At 37.9% G+C, this 17,629-nt stretch overlaps 1 protein-coding gene across 1 annotated transcript in view; it reads left to right on the top strand.

Annotated features, from left to right (window-relative positions):
- HBS1L (HBS1 like translational GTPase) overlaps positions 1-17,629 on the top strand; it is a 65,536-nt gene that overhangs the window by 46,842 nt on the left and 1,065 nt on the right. Inside the window, exons 8-17 of the mRNA XM_068938379.1 lie at positions 1,320-1,437; positions 4,307-4,453; positions 5,172-5,246; positions 6,069-6,186; positions 8,059-8,127; positions 11,204-11,308; positions 13,380-13,470; positions 15,047-15,155; positions 15,754-15,854; positions 16,830-16,974. Of these exons, the coding sequence (XP_068794480.1) occupies positions 1,320-1,437; positions 4,307-4,453; positions 5,172-5,246; positions 6,069-6,186; positions 8,059-8,127; positions 11,204-11,308; positions 13,380-13,470; positions 15,047-15,155; positions 15,754-15,854; positions 16,830-16,974 (1,078 nt within the window). The remainder of the gene's footprint in view (positions 1-1,319; positions 1,438-4,306; positions 4,454-5,171; positions 5,247-6,068; positions 6,187-8,058; positions 8,128-11,203; positions 11,309-13,379; positions 13,471-15,046; positions 15,156-15,753; positions 15,855-16,829; positions 16,975-17,629) is intronic.

Raw genomic sequence — 17,629 nt, 5'->3', positions numbered from 1 at the left:
TTTCATTTATGCCATGAACATACAAACCTGTGTTTGCAGAGCAAGGGGGAGAACAATCCAGAAGCAACTAAACACAAAAATTTAGGAGTGGCCTTACATCAAGATAAGGCTTTATGGTATTGCAGTAGTAGTGTTGTTGTAACCACATAGTCTAAGGATGTTAAAGAGGAAAAACTGATGGGGAGATGTAACTATTTTTATTATACCAGTAGATGTAGCTTGGTGTAAAATGGACAAGATTTGAAGTTCAGTTCTTTTCACAGGTCTGAAATAGAATAATTAAGCACCCAATTAAGTACATGTTATTTTATTAACACAAGCTACCTGTGATAAGGTGTAGTTAATATGTGAAACCAGCGACAGACAAATACTTAGTGCTTGTGGGGAAAAAAAAAATATTAACAGAAGGTAAGCTTTGTGAAAAATTGTAATGAGCATGAAATTATTATCCCTTAGGGACTTTTTAGTATCCAAAGGAGTTACGCGTTTAGGTACCCCACCTTTCTTCTGAAGATAATTTGTAATTATTAAGGAAAAAAGGATTCTGAATTTATATTTTTGCTTGTTTTTATTTTCTCCTTACTGGAATTTTGTATAAAGTTTTCTGGAACCATCTGTAAATGTTTCTTGTCATTTGAAGTGGAATATTTTAAGTGTCTATGGTAAAATGAAAAGTTTTGCACCTTAAAAGTGCCTGCTTTTCTTCACTGGCTATAAATGGAGATGCAGAAGACTAGCTCAGATACAGACACGTGCATGATAGATGTCTGCATTTGATCAGGTGAATCTATACTTTGTGCCACGCAGAAAACATGGTTGTTAGTGTGATGTGGAACTGAGTCAAAAAGCTGTGATCCCTTCTTGAAAATAAGTAGTTCTAAACGTGGATCTTTGCAAATATTGTTACCTTATTCCTGTAGTCCCCTACCTTCTGTTTTTATTTATTCTTGGCTATGCTTCTGCTACTGCATGGTGCCTATTTCTGAGGAACAAAGTATTAAAAGTAAAAGTAATAATGATTCAAAAACTCAGCAAAGTTTTCTGTTCATATTCTTGCTGTGCTTGTGCACCATAGTCCATTGGTGTGGAGTTAGTATTGTGAATTCTAGGTGTTTGTTTCCTTCCTAGTTAGAATCACCCAAAGATAACTCTAGAAGTCTACTTCTCATGCAAGTAGATTTCTTTCAATTTCTTGGTGCAGCCCAAATGAGATTAAATCTGTAATGCGTGTGATTTTGTGACTGCATTACCTTTCTTTGCATTTCTATGAAGCTTTCAGAACAGTTGTAATGGTATGTTACATGTGTGTTTTATTTAAGGGGAGTAACAATGGATGTGGGTATGACCAAATTTGAGACAAAGACTAAAGTAATTACGTTGATGGATGCTCCAGGCCATAAAGACTTCATTCCAAATATGATCACAGGAGCTGCACAGGTAGATATGTTCTAAAACTCTTTTTACAATAGCTTTTTTATAACTCTCTTTACAATAGCTTTATTATGTGTAACTTTTAAAAAAACAAAAAAAAAAAACCCGAAAACCAACAGTTTTCTTCTTCCTTTTAAATCTAAGATGAAATAGAATCATTGATGTCACTAACATAGCTTTGAAGTTTTCATGAGTTTTTAGAAAAACTTTTTTTTTTTTAACTTTTTAAAGGCAATCACTTCTCTTTTTTTTGGTAAGTTAGCTTCTTGGTGGAGAGTTTCACACTTACTAGGGAAGTAATTTGAATACTAAGTTACAGTTAGATAAATCAAAGAGTTGAGTTCTTAAAGCTATTCAAATGTGGTAGTTCTACTCAACAAGAAGTTCTGTGAAAATTTTTTTTAAGTAGAGATTTTAAGTGGCTTTCAACTTAAAGGAAAAAAGGTTGGCCTAGGTCAAACACAAGACTTTCTCAGATTTAAGCAAGTATTTTGTATGGGGTTGACTACAAATCATGTAGATGCAGCTCATACAGAGTGCATATATATTCCTCAATAGGGCATATGCAGTGACTACGTGCCCCTTTTGCTTTGGGAACTATGGGTAAAGTCTACAGGACTGGGCACTATCTACTGAATTCACTATGACGTTTACCATCCTCATGTAGGTCACTTATATAATTTATGCAGAAAATGAATCAAATGGAGAGAGTAATCCATCTGGTTACGTGAAATAAAATGAGCAATATCTTTCCCATTTAAAAAGGCACCCTTTTTTAAAGAGTGAAATTGATTCTCAGAAGTAGAAAGACTGGTGTAATGAAAGATTTTCCTCCCTCCCCCACGGTAAGCTACTGCTTAGAGGTGTTTTTTTGTGTGTGCTGTTATCACAGTCTCAAATGAGAGTTTTATCTTAAGAGCTCAATATGCCTTGCAGAGGTGGATGAGTATTGTTATCAGTTTTACAGATAGAGAAATTATGCTATAGGAAGACCAATTTGCCCAAAATTGTACTCTAGGTCTGTAGCGGAGCCTGGGTAAGAATTCAAGATCTCGTGGCTCAGTGGTTAGGCCACAGAAGAGTCAGAGGTTCTCAAATTGTGGTGTAGGGCTTGTATAATCATCTACACTGTGAAGCATATGTTACAGGAAGCTCATGATTTTTTTAATTAGAAGTGGATTTCTAGTTTCAGAACACTGGAAAATGTTGACTCTGACATACTGTTTTCATTACAATTTTAATTCAAACTGATTTGTCTTTTGAAGTAAGTAATACAGAGAGCATGCGTAAGAAAAGATCTGCCAGCAGTTGTATCAGCTCAACAGAAGATGAGGCTGGCCAAATAGGACTTGTCGTATCTCTGTTTTCCCTCAATTCTCAGGATTGCGAAGGGCCAGTCTATTCTGATATCTGTTAGGGGAATCAGTGGAGCTTTGCAAGTCCTCTGATGCCTATTAGAGTAGCCTGAGCACTCTGAGGAAAGGGGTGGAAGAAAGCAAACGTGAAAATGACCCTGATGCCTTTGTATCAGTGGGAATTCCACCACTGCAAGGTGAATCCCCAACTGCTGTTATACAAAATGCAAATCAGCCTTATCAGGGCCAGGATCTGGCCTCTGGTACATAGCATTAATAAATGGCTAATTCATTTTAGTTTTTAGGTAAAGTTTTTACAATTTTGGAAATTGCAGATGTCTCTCTCTCTCTCTCTTTTTTTTTTTTTTTTTTTTTTTGAGGGAGGGGTTTACCACAGTGGACTTTTGAGGTTGAGAGTTGTGGGGAAATTCATCCCTCATCCTTTTGCCATTCTCACACTTGCGCAGCCTCTCTGAATGAGGTGAGGGGAATTCAGAAGTAGGCAACATGCTCTCTTGAGTTTCTTCTCCTGGTATCCAGAAACGTGTGTATATAAGCAGATGGAGAAAGCACTGCTTTTTCTCCTCTTTCCGTTCTGTACACCTTATCCATCCTGTGAAACTGAGCATCTTGAATCTCTCTTTTAACACCAGTGCTTTTCTTGTTCATATTGGTTGCCATTGTATGGTAGGTGATGATATAACTAGCTGTTATCTACTGAAGTAGAAAAACTGAAAGAAGTATTAGCAGCGTTTAAGGCTGTCTGCGCAATCTCTGTTTTTTTCCTATGCTTACATGCCAGCTTTCGTACGATGCTGCAGACAGCTTGATACCTATCTGCTAATATCCTGGCAGAGGTTTATCCTAGATGGTAAAATATGTAATAGGCTAGTTAGGGTTTTCTACCTTCCATCTAGTGTTCTTGAAAGCTTTGGGGTCTGAACCACAATTACCGCCTCATGAGCTTGGCATGCTCCAATGCGTTGAGTAGATGGAAACGTCCACATCTAATATGCAGTGGGCTGATTGTCCCAACTATACAGTGAGGTGGTTTATCTGTCATTTTTGCTGCTTCTCAGTACGAATGTGTCCAGACTCAGGCTTCTAGGCAGAGTCCTGAGCATGGCCAGCAGGTAGAACAAACAATTTTTCTCATATCTGTTCTTAAGCTTGTGGAGTATAGGCCGCTTATGTTAACTTGAAATCTGTAGCGGACATCTATGGTGCGTAGTTTGAAGAAGGTAGGTTCCCTAAACTAAGAGATGGCTAGTATTTAATGTAAAATTGTGGTTTATGGCATGAGATAATGTAATATGCCATAATATCTCACTTATGTGAGCATGAAAAGGGAGATAGAAATAAGCAGTTGCAATTACATTTGAAGCATATCAGTATTCCTTTGGTGTAAAGTACATTTTGTGTGAAATGTTGATGACTGACCTACTTCCCTGGATTATTTCCACCTCTTAACTAGTTTTAATTGTGTGGTTTTTTTTGTTTTTTTTATTTTTTAAATCTAGGCTGATGTGGCTATTTTGGTTGTGGATGCTAGCAGAGGAGAGTTTGAAGCAGGGTTTGAGACTGGTGGACAAACTCGAGAACATGGATTATTAGTGCGTTCTCTTGGAGTGACACAGCTAGCTGTTGCAGTCAATAAAATGGACCAGGTAGGAGCTTAATTTTTCTATTTAATGGAAAGATTTCCTTCCAGGATTGTACTCTCTTAAGTTTAAAGATCAGTACTTGTGAAGCTTTTAAAAAAAAAAAAAAAAAGTTCTCCCCCTCCCCTCCCCTCCCCTCCCCTCCCCGTATTTAACCTTTACAGTATTTTTCTTTCTGTTTTATCAATATATTTTCAAAGCACATGGTAGGGTAGTTTGGATGCTAAAATGAGCAGGGGGACTCCCTCCTATGTGTGTGAGTGTCCCTCTGGATTTCAGAGAAGCAACTAACTGTGTGGCATCTGCAAGGTTGGTCATCCAAATCAAGGCCCCAAGAGCTTTCTTCAAACATGTAAACAATATTAAATACTACTACATTTTAGATTATTGCTTTGTCATGTATGATCTTGCTAAATCTGAATTTTGTGTGAATTAAAAAAAAAAAAGGTGCTATTCATGGCCAAATGAACGAATGGGCTTTGAAATTAATGTTTGGGATGTTTTCTGTCACTAGGTGTTAATAGGTATGGTCTCACTCCATTGAACTGTTGATATACCTGGAAGAATGGCATTTATAATATGCTTAGGTGCTGTGGGTAAAGAACACCACCGGGAACTGTAGATTTGATGACATGCATCTGTTTGTTCAGGTCTCAAGCTCACTGTAACACTGCATTTTTAAAAACCTAGATTTTTTTTCCTCATAATCTTTGTTCTATTTTAGGTCAATTGGCAACAGGAAAGATTTCAGGAAATTATTGGCAAACTTGGCCAATTTCTTAAGCAAGCTGGCTTTAAGGTAATGTAAATTTCTGAGATCTTTGTTTCGCTCAGGCTTTGAGGTGAGGGTAGAATGAGGTTTTTGTATTGTTTCAGCCAGGTTATTATTTTGTGTCACTTCCCTGCTGGTGGTATGTGCACGTAGTATAGTAGATTACCATCTTATTGGTAGGGTGTTTATTAAGCCTTGGATAAGGTCAGTCAGTTCTTGACACTCTTCGGTAATGTTTCCTCTTCTTTGTTTAGATCTGCTAAATCTTTTGGGTATTTGCCTTTTTTGTAGCCTGTTAGGATTGTTTTCTCCAAAGTAGAACAGACTATCTTAATGTTCAGAATTACATGAATTACCGTAGATGGTTTTATCAGAGCAAGTTTCTTTGTGAATTATGCACCAGTAAGAATATTATTTATTTGCCGTTCTTGAGTGTTCTTTTCATGTTTCCTCAGTTCAAATTATCTATTTCAAAAAGTTGTGGCCTTCCTGAAGTTGTTATGCTTGAACTAGCAATTCAAACTGGAATGTGCCTGTCAAATACAGAGTGGGAGTTTCTCGCTCAAATTCAGCTTCTAGTGAATAATGTTGTTATCACCATTTTTAGATATACCTGACTCCTTGCTTTGGTAAAGAGCAGAGCACTAGGATCAGCAAAGAGATAAACGGAATGGAGATGGATCAACCAAAGAATTTGCCTTCTCCATAAGGGGAAATACATAAGGGAGAATATAAATGTGCTAACTGTTCTTTCATACCTTGGAAGCATAATGTTGAAAAATGCATCCCTTATTTTTCTTAAGATGTTGTTATAATGTATGTTTAACTTCTATTTACTTTCTTAATTAGGAGTCTGATGTGGCTTATATCCCAACGAGTGGTCTTGGTGGAGAAAATCTAGTCACAAGGGGTCAGTCAGATGAACTCGCTAAGTGGTATAAAGGAAAGTGTTTGTTAGAGCAAATTGGTGAGTGCAGTTTTTCTAATTTAAAAACTAGCATGATATTGTAGTTGTGTGTATGCGCATGTCAAAACTTTTGGGGAAGAAGTGAGACAACGACTTTGGAATGCAGTATAGTTGATTTGCCCTTAAATGAGAAATTGTCGAGATAGTGCTTCAGTGTTCACTGCTAAGGCCAGCCCTCAGGAATCCCTGACCCAGAAGGCCAAGGAGAGAGTCTGGACAAAGGAAGACTTTCCCTTGGTTGAGGAGGATCGGGTTAGAGATTGTTTAGGCAAACTTGACACCCACAAGTCCATGGGCCCTGATGGGATGCACCCACAAGTGCTGAAGGAGCTGGCGGATGTTATTGCTAGGCCACTCTCGATCATCTTGGAAAGGTCCTGGAGATCAGGAGAGAGGGCTGAGGACTGGAAGAAAGCCAGCGTCACCCCAGTCTTCCAAAATGGCAAGAAGGAGGAGCCAGGAAACTACAGGCCTGTCAGCCTCACCTCCATCCCTGGCAAGGTGATGGAACAGCTCATCCTGGAGGTCATCACTAAGCATGTGGAGGACAAGAAGGTGATCAGGAGTAGTCAGCATGGATTCACCCAAGGGAAATCATGCTTGACCAATCTGATAGCCTTCTATGACGGAATGACTGGCTGGGTAGATGAGGGCAGAGCAGTGGATGTTGTCTTTCTGGACTTCAGCAAGGCTTTTGACACTGTCTCCCATCACATCCTCATAGATAAAGTCAGGAAGTGTGGGCTAGATGAGTGGACAGTGAGGTGGATCGCAAACTGGCTGGATGGCCGAGCTCAGAGGGTTGTGGTCAGTGGCACAGAGTCTAGTTGGAGGCCTGTGGCTAGTGGTGTCCCCCAGGGGTCAGTCCTGGGTCCAGTCTTGTTCAATGTATTCATCAATGACCTGGAGGAAGGGACAGAGTGCACCCTCAGCAAGTTTGCTGATGATACTAAACTGGGGGGAGAGGCTAACGCACCAGAAGACTGTGCTGCCATTCAGAGGGACCTGGACAGGCTGGAGAGTTGGGCGGAGAGGAACCTCCTGAAGTTCAGCCAAGGGAAGTGCAGGGTCCTGCACCTAGGCAGGAATAATCCCATGCACCAGTCCAGGCTGGGGGTTGACCCGCTAGAAAGTCGCTCTGCCGAGAAGGACCTGGGAGTGCTGGTGGGCAACAAGTTAAGCATGAGCCAGCAATGTGCCCTTGTGGCCAAGAAGGCCACTGGTATCCTGGGCTGCATTAGGAAGAGTGTTGCCAGCAGGTGGAGGGAGGTGATCCTGCCCCTCTCCTCAGCCCTGGTGAGGCCTCACCTGGAGTACTGTGTCCAGTTCTGGGCTCCCCACTACAGGAGAGACATGGCACTACTGGAGAGAGTCCAGTGGAGGGCTACAAAGATGATGAGGGGACTGGAGCACCTCTGCTCTGAAGAAAGGCTGAGAGAGCTGGGCCTGTTCAGCCTGGAGAAGAGAAGACTGAAGGGAGATCTAATCAATATGTACAGGTATCTGAAGGGAGGGTGTCCAGAGGATGGGGCCAGCCTCTTCTCCGTGGTGCCCAGCGACAGGACAAGGGGCAATGGGCACAAACGGAAACACAGGCAGTTCTATCTGAACCTGAGGAGAAACTTCTTGACTGTGAGGGTGACAGAGCGCTGGCACAGGTTGCCCAGAGAAGTTGTGGAGTCTCCTTCCTTGGAGATATTCCAAACCCGTCTGGACGTGATCCTGTGCAATGTGCTGTAGAAGACCCTGTCTGAGCAGGGGGGTTGCCCTAGATGATCTCCTTATGTCCCTTCCAACCTTGGCCATTCTGTGATTCTGTGTGATGGTCATTGAGTACAGAAATTCTAAAACATGTTATCAATTTATTTGCAGATTCTTTCAAGCCACCACAAAGATCAGTGGATAAACCATTTAGGTTGTGTGTCGCTGATGTTTTTAAAGGTGGGTTGTTTTTATAATATTTTTACCATCCTTGCACTGTTATTTAATACATGTATGCACAGATGTACATTGAAAAATTATTTAAAATATGATTTTTTAAAACAAGAGCTTTATTTGCGTCAGGATACTTGAACAGGAATAGTAAGTTTTCATACACTGTTCTTCGTGACATTTTAGGTAGTACTACTGAAGAAACACGCTGAAAAAGATATTGAGGAAGAAGAAAATCTAGATGGCTTGCTAGGTGACTGTATAATGAGTTGGTAGTTCTGTGGGACAGACTTTGGGACTTCCTCTTTTTAAAATTGGTTCTTGTTCTGTAGATGAACGTTTCTCAAACTTTTTCGAAGTGTATCTTTGAGCTCGTTTATATTCCACTCCTAGATTTAGGCAGTTTGACTTAGTCCTTTTATGTTCATTGTTGTAGTTGTTGGTGATGATAAATTCCCCCATTTTCATATTACACCTTTGTGGGAGGGATGAAGAAAAGTGTGGTGGTGCTGAGGCTCTTATAAGCAGCTAAGGAAGTAATTAAAGGTAGCTAGCTGTTCTCTAGCACTAATTTTGTAAATAGCAGCAACCAGTAACTATAATTGGTTTTTATTCCCATTGTCTGGAGGAAATAGACTGCTGTCAGCAATTAAGATTTTTGAGGTAAATTTGATATTTTTTCAGCTAAATGCATTTACATTTAATTTAGAAAAAAACAATAAAAACAAGGTTTGGAACACTTACCTTGTTTTAAACTTTCTGCAGCTCCCTCAAGAAACATTGCAAGCTACATGAGAGCTTATTTGAAATGTTATGCATGTTTGTAATTAAATATTTGTTACTTGAAATTACTATTTTAATAGAAATTTTACTTTATGTATTGGGTATGAGAACTTATGTGAGGACTCTCTTATGTGAGAACTTGCCCCAGTGTGTTACCACTAATTCCTTCATTAAGGCTGTCACTGTATTTTTTTTTTCAGTCCTGTGATCTGTGGGAAACTATATTGAGACTATTGATTAAGATCTTTCAAAATAATATTACAACTTTTTTGTTGCAATAATCATTTCTGTGTTGAGTTTAATTTCACAAAATGAGCATTTTTTACCAAACCTCCTCTGGGAAAAAGATCTGATATGCCAAAGTAAACAAATAAATAATGGCTTTGGAAGGGAAATCAATTTACAAATATCAGGTTTATCACTTTAAATGTGTTTTTTCAGTTTTGTGCCCTCCCCAGCTTGTGACTTCAAGCTTAACTAACTTAGGTGCCACCAGAGGAAGTAGCTGCAGGTACCATTACATGAAGCAACAGTTACGCTCAGCCCTATACCGACCTGCATGCATACGCAGGAGGAGCTGTTCATAGAAGTATGTAAAATGTGAGAGTGCTGAGCTTACTCTTGTGTAGCCTTTCCTTTATTAAGGTTATCTTGCATGTGATTCATCTACCTCAGCCTTATTTTAGCTGCTGTACCCCTTAGCGCTCCTAATACTCTCTCCAATCACACTGTCTCCTGACCCAAGAGGTCCCTCTGAATTCATGCATCTTCACCTCTGCATCAGTCTCCACTTACAATATAATGCAATCAAGGGTATTACTTGACTTAACTTTAGAACAGCCTTGTCCAGCAGCGAAAAACCATGGACAAAAACCCCATGTCCTGGCAGAACCTAAGTATTAAGATGGATATAAAATCAGGCCCTTTGTTATGGCCTGGTTCTGTCTACCCCTATAGATTTTGTGCTTGCATTGATTTGCTATGGGAGCTGAAGGAACTTTGTACTTTGCAGGAAGCAGTCAGCATGTGGCAAAGTGAGGTCCTAGACAACATACTGCTTTACCAAGCCAGAACTGGTGGTGTTAAAGGAAGAAGAATTATTTTTTGATTCTTTCTGGGGGAGAGCAGGGCAAGGTTGGGAGGCTGCAACTGGTTAATGACTTTGGTTGTCTGCAAATGCTTGCAGAGCCAGCTTCAGGTTCTTCTATGCACAATATCCAGGTGGTATTTGTACCGTGATTTGCAGTTTTTTTTTCTCTAGCATGTCTCTGTTTCTCCAGTTTTCTATTCTTTTGATGTCGTATGTCATATGTTAATTAACTATAGTCATTCATTTGCTGGAATTTATAGATGAAAATTAGCTTATAAGGTATACTGGTAATACTTTTCCAGCTAGATAGACGGAAGCATTCATCAATAATTGTAATGAATGCAGAGGAAGGAATTGGTAGTATGTGGCTCAAGATTAATATGACACACAAAATACTAAGATGCGTGCTTATCACTGGATTCTAATATTCAGCAAAAGGTCTATTTGCTGTCTGGAATGATAATGACAGTCTTGGTAAAATTACTTCAGAGGATTCTGTATAAACATACCTGCAGACGAGAGATGAGGCATTTTTTTAGCTGTGTACATATAAGTGGGTGTGTGTAGCACTAGAAGTACACAGCGAGTCTGTATTGCACATTTTTTAAAAATAATCAATTTATCATTAACATAATGGATAGGGTATTAGTTAAGTGTATGGACTTTCAAGAAGAAAAATGTATGTAAATTTTTTACTTGGAAATAGTAAGTCATCCATTATTACAATAACTTCTCATATTAGATAGGACAGAATCAATCTTTGACTTTCTAGGAGTAAAAGAAGTTTGCAGTTGGAGCTTCCAGAATTCTGAATCAGTTAAACAGTAAAGAGCATAGGAATTTGGGTCCATCTGTGAGAGAATTTTTGTAAGCTGTCTGTGAAATGTTTTTGTCTGTAGTTGTAATGAGAAAGAGCTGAATTAAGTAAAATTGCTAGAAAATAAGAGACTTAATCTAATACTGAAAAACTAAAACATGCTTCTTCATGCACCTACATTTGTTTAAAGAAGGATATTACTTCTGAAAAATATAAGATCTAGAGGTTTTGAATGTAATGTTTCATTTTCATTATGAGGCACAGCTGGCTAACTTGCAAATGCTGAACTCTGTACTGGGGGAAAAGCCTTATTATATTAAAAACTGCTGAAGGGCTAACTCATGATGGGAAATTGACTATGAAGTTATTTGAAATTATTACTGTGTTTATTACAGACCAAGGATCAGGATTTTGTGTGACTGGTAAAATAGAAGCAGGCTATATTCAGGTTGGTGAACGACTTCTGGCAATGCCTCCCAATGAAACTTGCACTGCAAAAGGTACAGTCTTCAGAAGCTTGTTTACTCTCAGGTCAATACTGGGCTAGAAGCAGTTACTGAAATGGTAACAGATTGTCAAACTGATACTAACTGTCAAACATAAAATGTGAAAGCATAAAACGAATTTCTTTAGATGTGACTGTGTCTGTATAAATATGTCTGAAGAGTATGTGAAATGTTGCGTGCTTTTTATCTTTTTTACAGCATCAAATATTCTTAATGTTATAGCCTCATGACTTTTTACTTTACTTCACGAAGAATCCATGAAAACATCTGAGCTCCACAGTTTACAGTTAGAAAAATATGCAATACAAGAATCATTAATATTCAGCTTTGCTGTGGAGTGTTACCACTATTAGGAAGTGTGAGGATGTTGAACAACGTTCAGAAATTAATCTTGCAAACGAGATGCAAAAACTTGAGAATTAAGTTTGTGCTGCTGTTCATAAGATTTGCCATTGAACCTTTCATAATATGCAAACTTTTTGGATGTAATTGTCTTGGGCGGCTACAAAGGAGTAGAAAATTGGTTTTAAAATACTATCAATACATTTGATTTATGGAAAGAGGAATAGTTAAGATATTAAATGTTTAACTGTTTCATAATTCAGCTTACTGTCTTTGTACCACAGAGTGTTTTTATTTCTTATACAAAATTACAAAATCAAAGGTAAAATGATGAAATTTTTCCTACAACATTGACCAATGAATTAACAGTTAAGCCTTCAAAATAAATCAATGGACTTATGCATCTAGCTGTTTAGCCTAGGTTCAGCAATGTGCTGATGCAGCTGTCCTGTTCTGATTTGAAAACCAGCTTGTTCAGTGCTAATTTGGGAAGCTCTTCAGTATGCTGGATTATACCTTTGTAAACATTACTCACAGTGTAGGGGAATATTACAATAACGAGACTATGGGTATCGAACTGCTGTAGTCACACCCCGTAGTCAGCTGTGGGAGTGGGGGAAGTGGCATGGAAGAAGATGTATTTTGTCTGAGAATCCCCTGATGATACAGTTCTGTGAATTTTCTTATGTGTATTGCATCTCATGTGGCTGAAATGTCGATGGAGGTTAGGAGCGTTAGTTCATTAAGCACGTACTTTTAGGTAATGTAAAGAAGAGATAATCTAGTTTATCACACCATATTGACTAAAGGTGGTGTGCACATTAGGATTCCAGTTTTTCCTTTCAAGAAGCTGAATTTCATTTATCTTTCTGTGAGAATGATACATATATATGAAGTAATTATCCACACTGTTTAAAAAGCAGTGCTTAACATGCTTACGTTTGAATGAGGTTTTCTGGCATGCCTTGACAAGTGATTTTGGGAACAGATTTGCAAATCAGTAAATACAATCTGTAATGAAATAGAATCAGATCCTATAAAGGTGTGCGGGATTTATAAAAAAGTGATTTATTTATTTATTTTTGCTGAGAAATGACTGTCTTGGTGTCTACCAGAAACCTCAGAATGTTAAGTCAATGTCATGAGTAATTAGTTTTATCTTCACCTACCAGCCAAGTTGTCTTTAAAGCATTTAAAGTGCATCAAAAATCAGAATAAGATTACTTTTAAAGATGCTTTCTCATAGATACAATGTCGTTGTGAACGAAAGGCATCTGTTACACTTTTTTATGAAAGAGTCAGCAAACCAGCTTAAGGTAAATGAAAGTTGACACAATACTATTAAAGTATATGAAAGATGCGGTCTAGGGCGTGCTTGTGCATCAAAGGATGGGTGGGGCAGACAGAGATATTAGTACTATGGTATTTTCGAGACTGCGTCATCCGTCATCCGCTCTGTGTGACAAGTGCCAAGTCCCCTCTTCTGGCTTAAATAAAGCCATGTTATTGTGCAGGGTGGGGTGAGAGAATAGTGAGTCCTCACCAAGGAAAAAAAAAATGCTTCCTCAGTGTTCTCAGTTAAAAAGCTTTTACTCTCAACCCATTCATATTGAAAATTGATGAGTAATGGTTGATGAAGCACAAATGGCCCAAACAGAGCTGTTTGTTTGTGGCTCAGAACCTAGGTACTTCACTGTGAGGTTCTGTTCTTACTCATTTCCAGGAATTACACTGCATGATGAACCAGTTGATTGGGCTGCAGCAGGAGATCACGTTAGTCTCACTTTGACCGGCATGGATATCATCAAAATCAAGTGAGCAAAACTGAGTTTCAGTCTAAGTAACGGTTTGTTTTTAATGAAAAGCTTTATAACTATTACACTTCAACAATCAGCGGTTTACTTGAAGAATGATTTGGCTACCAGGATATTTAAAACCAAAGTGATGCATATCACCTGGCTTGCATGTACAAACGTTGGAAACATCTGCTATATGTACAACGGCAACTTCAGAAGAATACTGTTAGTGTTCATATTTGGCCCTAGTGCTCCCATTTGTAACCTTTAAAAACTTTTCCTTTAGACTTCTGCTTGGATATCTTAATTGCTTAGTTAGGTAGATCTTAGTTGCTAAATGAAATAAAGGATTTCTGAAGAGCTTATTAAATCATAAACCTTTCTAACAAAAGTTATCCATACAACTGCCATTGCATACCAGTATTTAAAATTGGATAAATTAATTGATGGGAAGCTGTTGGTTAGCACACTTAGTTTATTTTTGTTTTGTAAATGTTTTGCTGACCCTTTTTTAATGTATTCAATGAGACATATAGTAGATAGCTTTCAGTGTATATTTCAGTATGTAGGTTTCATGCTAAGCATAGCCTCAAGCCTTTAGGGGTGTGTATTTACTGTCTGTCAATTGTTGTTTAGGCTAGGTAGCTGGATTCATAAGTTGGATAGTTCTTGTATGTTTTAGTTGGACTTCAAACATCAAGCTTTGAAGCTGCTTCTTGAAAAACTGGTTGCCTTGGTGTTTCTGCAAAGTTATACTCTCTTTTCTGGGGGAAAGTATAGGATTTTTTCTGTGTTTCCTTTTCATAATGGTGTGTGTTTCTCTGTGGTAAGTGAGGAAAATAAACACTCTTCTACTTGTTGAATGGAGGCTTGGATCCATTTTTTATTTTGATATCATTTGTCTTCTTGGGGGAACAAGAGGTACTAAGTTTTAAGTCTTTGAAATTCCATTTCATCTGACTTACAGGTTTGTGCTGTTCATTCTCTTTGGTCGTGTTTTTCTGGATGGGGTTAATTTTCCTGTAGTTTTGGATGATGGACATTAGCGGCTCTCAAAAAGCTGTGTCTAGTCTGCCTTATTGACTTGTAACTGGCAGTAGCTTTCTTGTGACGTGATTTATTAGAGGTAGAGATTTTTGGAAGTGAGTACTGATGAGAGAGCCTCAGTTTTGGCAGTCCTGATTCCTATGTTCCCCTGTCCAGCAAACAGTTGAATTGTGGGCAGTAGCACTGCAGTTTTGGGCAACTCACTGCATTTTGTGCTGTTGATCTGGAACAGTTAATCTCTAACAAAAGTCTAATTCTTCAAAGCACCCAAGTCCCAGGAAATAATGACATTTTTAGACGCTAGTTAGCAATGGATGTAATTGTTCATTGAACTAGACAGACCTCTTCATGCATACCCACAAAATACCATCGATGTTATCTAGGAATTAATTTGGCTATGGGTTTTAGTGAAGTGTTTTGAATTTTTTTAAAATTATATTGAAGTGTTGCTGTCTCTGCTCCTAAGCATTTATCTTTTTTCAGTGCAGTGATTTAACAGTTTTATGTCATGATATGCATCGGTATCTTTTGTTCTGCCCTCTTGCAGTGTTGGCTCTGTATTTTGTGATCCCAAGGAACCCATTAAAGTTTGTACTCGTTTCAGAGCTCGGATTCTCATCTTTAATATTGAAGTTCCAATTACTAAAGGATTTCCTGTGAGTCTCTTTGAAAGCTCTTATTTTCATTGTATGTGACTCAGGGTTTTTTCCCCCTTACCCTTTTAAAAGACACATTTAGCATCCAAATTTATTTTTTCCCACTGGCTGAAATACCTAATTCTTCTGTATTTTGAAAAGGATGTAAGGTGCTATTCTGGCTGCTCATGTGTGCTTGTACTGGCTTTTGTGATGTAGCTAAGCAATTTCAAAGAACATGATATTCCACCACAGAGTCAGGGTAGTCTATGCATTAAGAAGGCACTCAATGTAATGGTGCACCAGATTGCAAGACGCCTGAAAAATTTGGTTCATGCTACAGAAGTATACTGACATGGCACAAACAAAATGCTTAAGAATGAAAAATGTATTTGTAATTAAAAAATGCATGTCCTTTTTGCCGTGTCTGTTTTTGCAGAAAACAAAGAGATTAGGTCGTAGGAAAGGTTATTGAATGTGACGTGCAGACTCCTGTGAGAAGTTTTATAAACGTTTGTTTACTAAATCAGCCTGAAAAGAACTATTTTCAAGTATTGACAACTAGGATTTCTGTTTATTTTAGAAAGTTTAAATAACTGAAAAAATGAAACTGTTTTAGGTGCTTTTACACTATCAAACCGTAAGTGAACCTGCTACTATCAGAAGATTATTGAGCATCCTGCACAAAAGCACTGGTGAAGTGACAAAGAAAAAACCTAAGTAAGTGTATCGAATAGTTAATAATTACATGAGGAATGGGCAGCTGAGTTTTGGTTAATTTGTGGAAATCGTGTAGGTTCTATTGTAAAGTAATAATGTGTTTATAAAGACATAAAAATATGCTTTCATTTTTGTATTGGTTTCACATTTAGATTTCAGAGTGCTATGCAAAGTTAATCCCACTTATTAAGTTATGATCACCCAAGAAGTAAAATGACTTGCCTAAGGTCATTTGCAGAATCAGGAGTGAATTCCAGATTACCAGACCTCTACTTAAAGAAATTTCTTACATTATGTCTTTTCTTCCTGAAATAGGATGGGATCCCTAGTATAATTCTGGAAGTGGGTTACGGTCTAAAATAAGCTTTGCTAGACAGCGGGTCAGAGAAGAACAACTAATTTAGGTTTCTCTGAATCTGGTTTCTTCCCACACTTAAGTTAAACTATGGGAGCATCCTTCTAGTTATTCAAAGCTGTGTTTGGGTTGAAGTGTTATTTGCTAGTGTTAGCTATACCATCATCAGAATGATTCTTTGCCAGAAAGTGCACAGCTAAAATTATCGCTGAAAGGTAATGGGAAGAAAAAGCGTGACTTTTACAGAATAATGAACTGGTGAAGTAAACGAACCCCACATCGTCTTTAGTCACAGGAACTGGGTTTGAAACAAGATGGATTTATACTAGACGTAAAAAGTAGATATTAAATGGGATAATACATTTTGAAACAATTTGCCAAATGTTGTGATGGATGCCCTTCTCTGGAAGTTTTTAAAACAAACACAAATGCCTTTTTAAAAGGTATGCTGTAGGCCAGTGAGTTTTCAGTCTTGTGGCTTAGGTTATATTTGAGATCAGCCTTGGTAATTTTAATTTCTTTTGGCTTTACAGGATGATTTTTACATTTACTCATTTTTCTCTTTTGATTAATACGTGATTGTATTAGCAACAGGATTTTCTGCTTATTTAACCCTGCAGGGTTCTGACTAAAGGACAGAATGCTTTAATAGAACTACAAACTCAAAGACCTGTAGCTCTAGAGTTGTATAAAGATTTTAAAGAGCTTGGAAGGTTTATGTTACGCTATGGTGGTTCCACTATTGCTGCAGGAGTTATCACAGAGGTATGATGCTTTTATAATGGACTTTATGTACTGTTAAGGAATGGTATTAACTTTCATGTAGCAATAAGTTTTTGTAATTAAGACCTATTTGATTTTATGCCCTTTGGCTTAAAACATGAGTTTTTTCTGCTGAAAAAGAGACAATTCTTCAGCAAGATATCAGGAAAATTTGCTACAGTTCTGTTCAATTTGTTAAGGAACTTCTGAATGTTTTTTTCCTGTCTTTCCAGTTAAAAATAATCCTTCAGGATTCTAACATACATTAGTCTTCCTGAAATGTGACTGTATAAATATATCAAAAGTCGTTTGTAAATAGGTAATGTTGGCCATTTTTACTGTGGCTAGTTTGTGTTTTTACTATGTGGATGCTAAAGGTAGTTGTACATTTGATTCTTACCAATGCCTATAGGCATTTTCTGATCCTATTTCAGTGGGAGGAAACACAGGTTGTGGAGGTATATACAAATGTTTTGCCTTCTATTAGGATAATAAAATACAAAGGTCTTTCTGTCATTTTAAAATTCTTGTTATCGTTTTTGAATTAGAAATTAAGTCATAATTTTAGGTCTGATGGAGAGAAGTTTAGTCACATTAACCATATTTTTATACAGAGACTCAAAGCTGAGTCATTTAATGTCAAAATGGAACTAGAGCT

The sequence above is a fragment of the Struthio camelus genome, chromosome 3 (assembly GCF_040807025.1).
Source record: "Struthio camelus isolate bStrCam1 chromosome 3, bStrCam1.hap1, whole genome shotgun sequence".
Lineage (NCBI taxonomy): Eukaryota > Metazoa > Chordata > Aves > Struthioniformes > Struthionidae > Struthio > Struthio camelus.
Note: the sequence above shows the minus strand (reverse complement) of the source record. Positions and strands in the feature narration are given on the sequence as shown.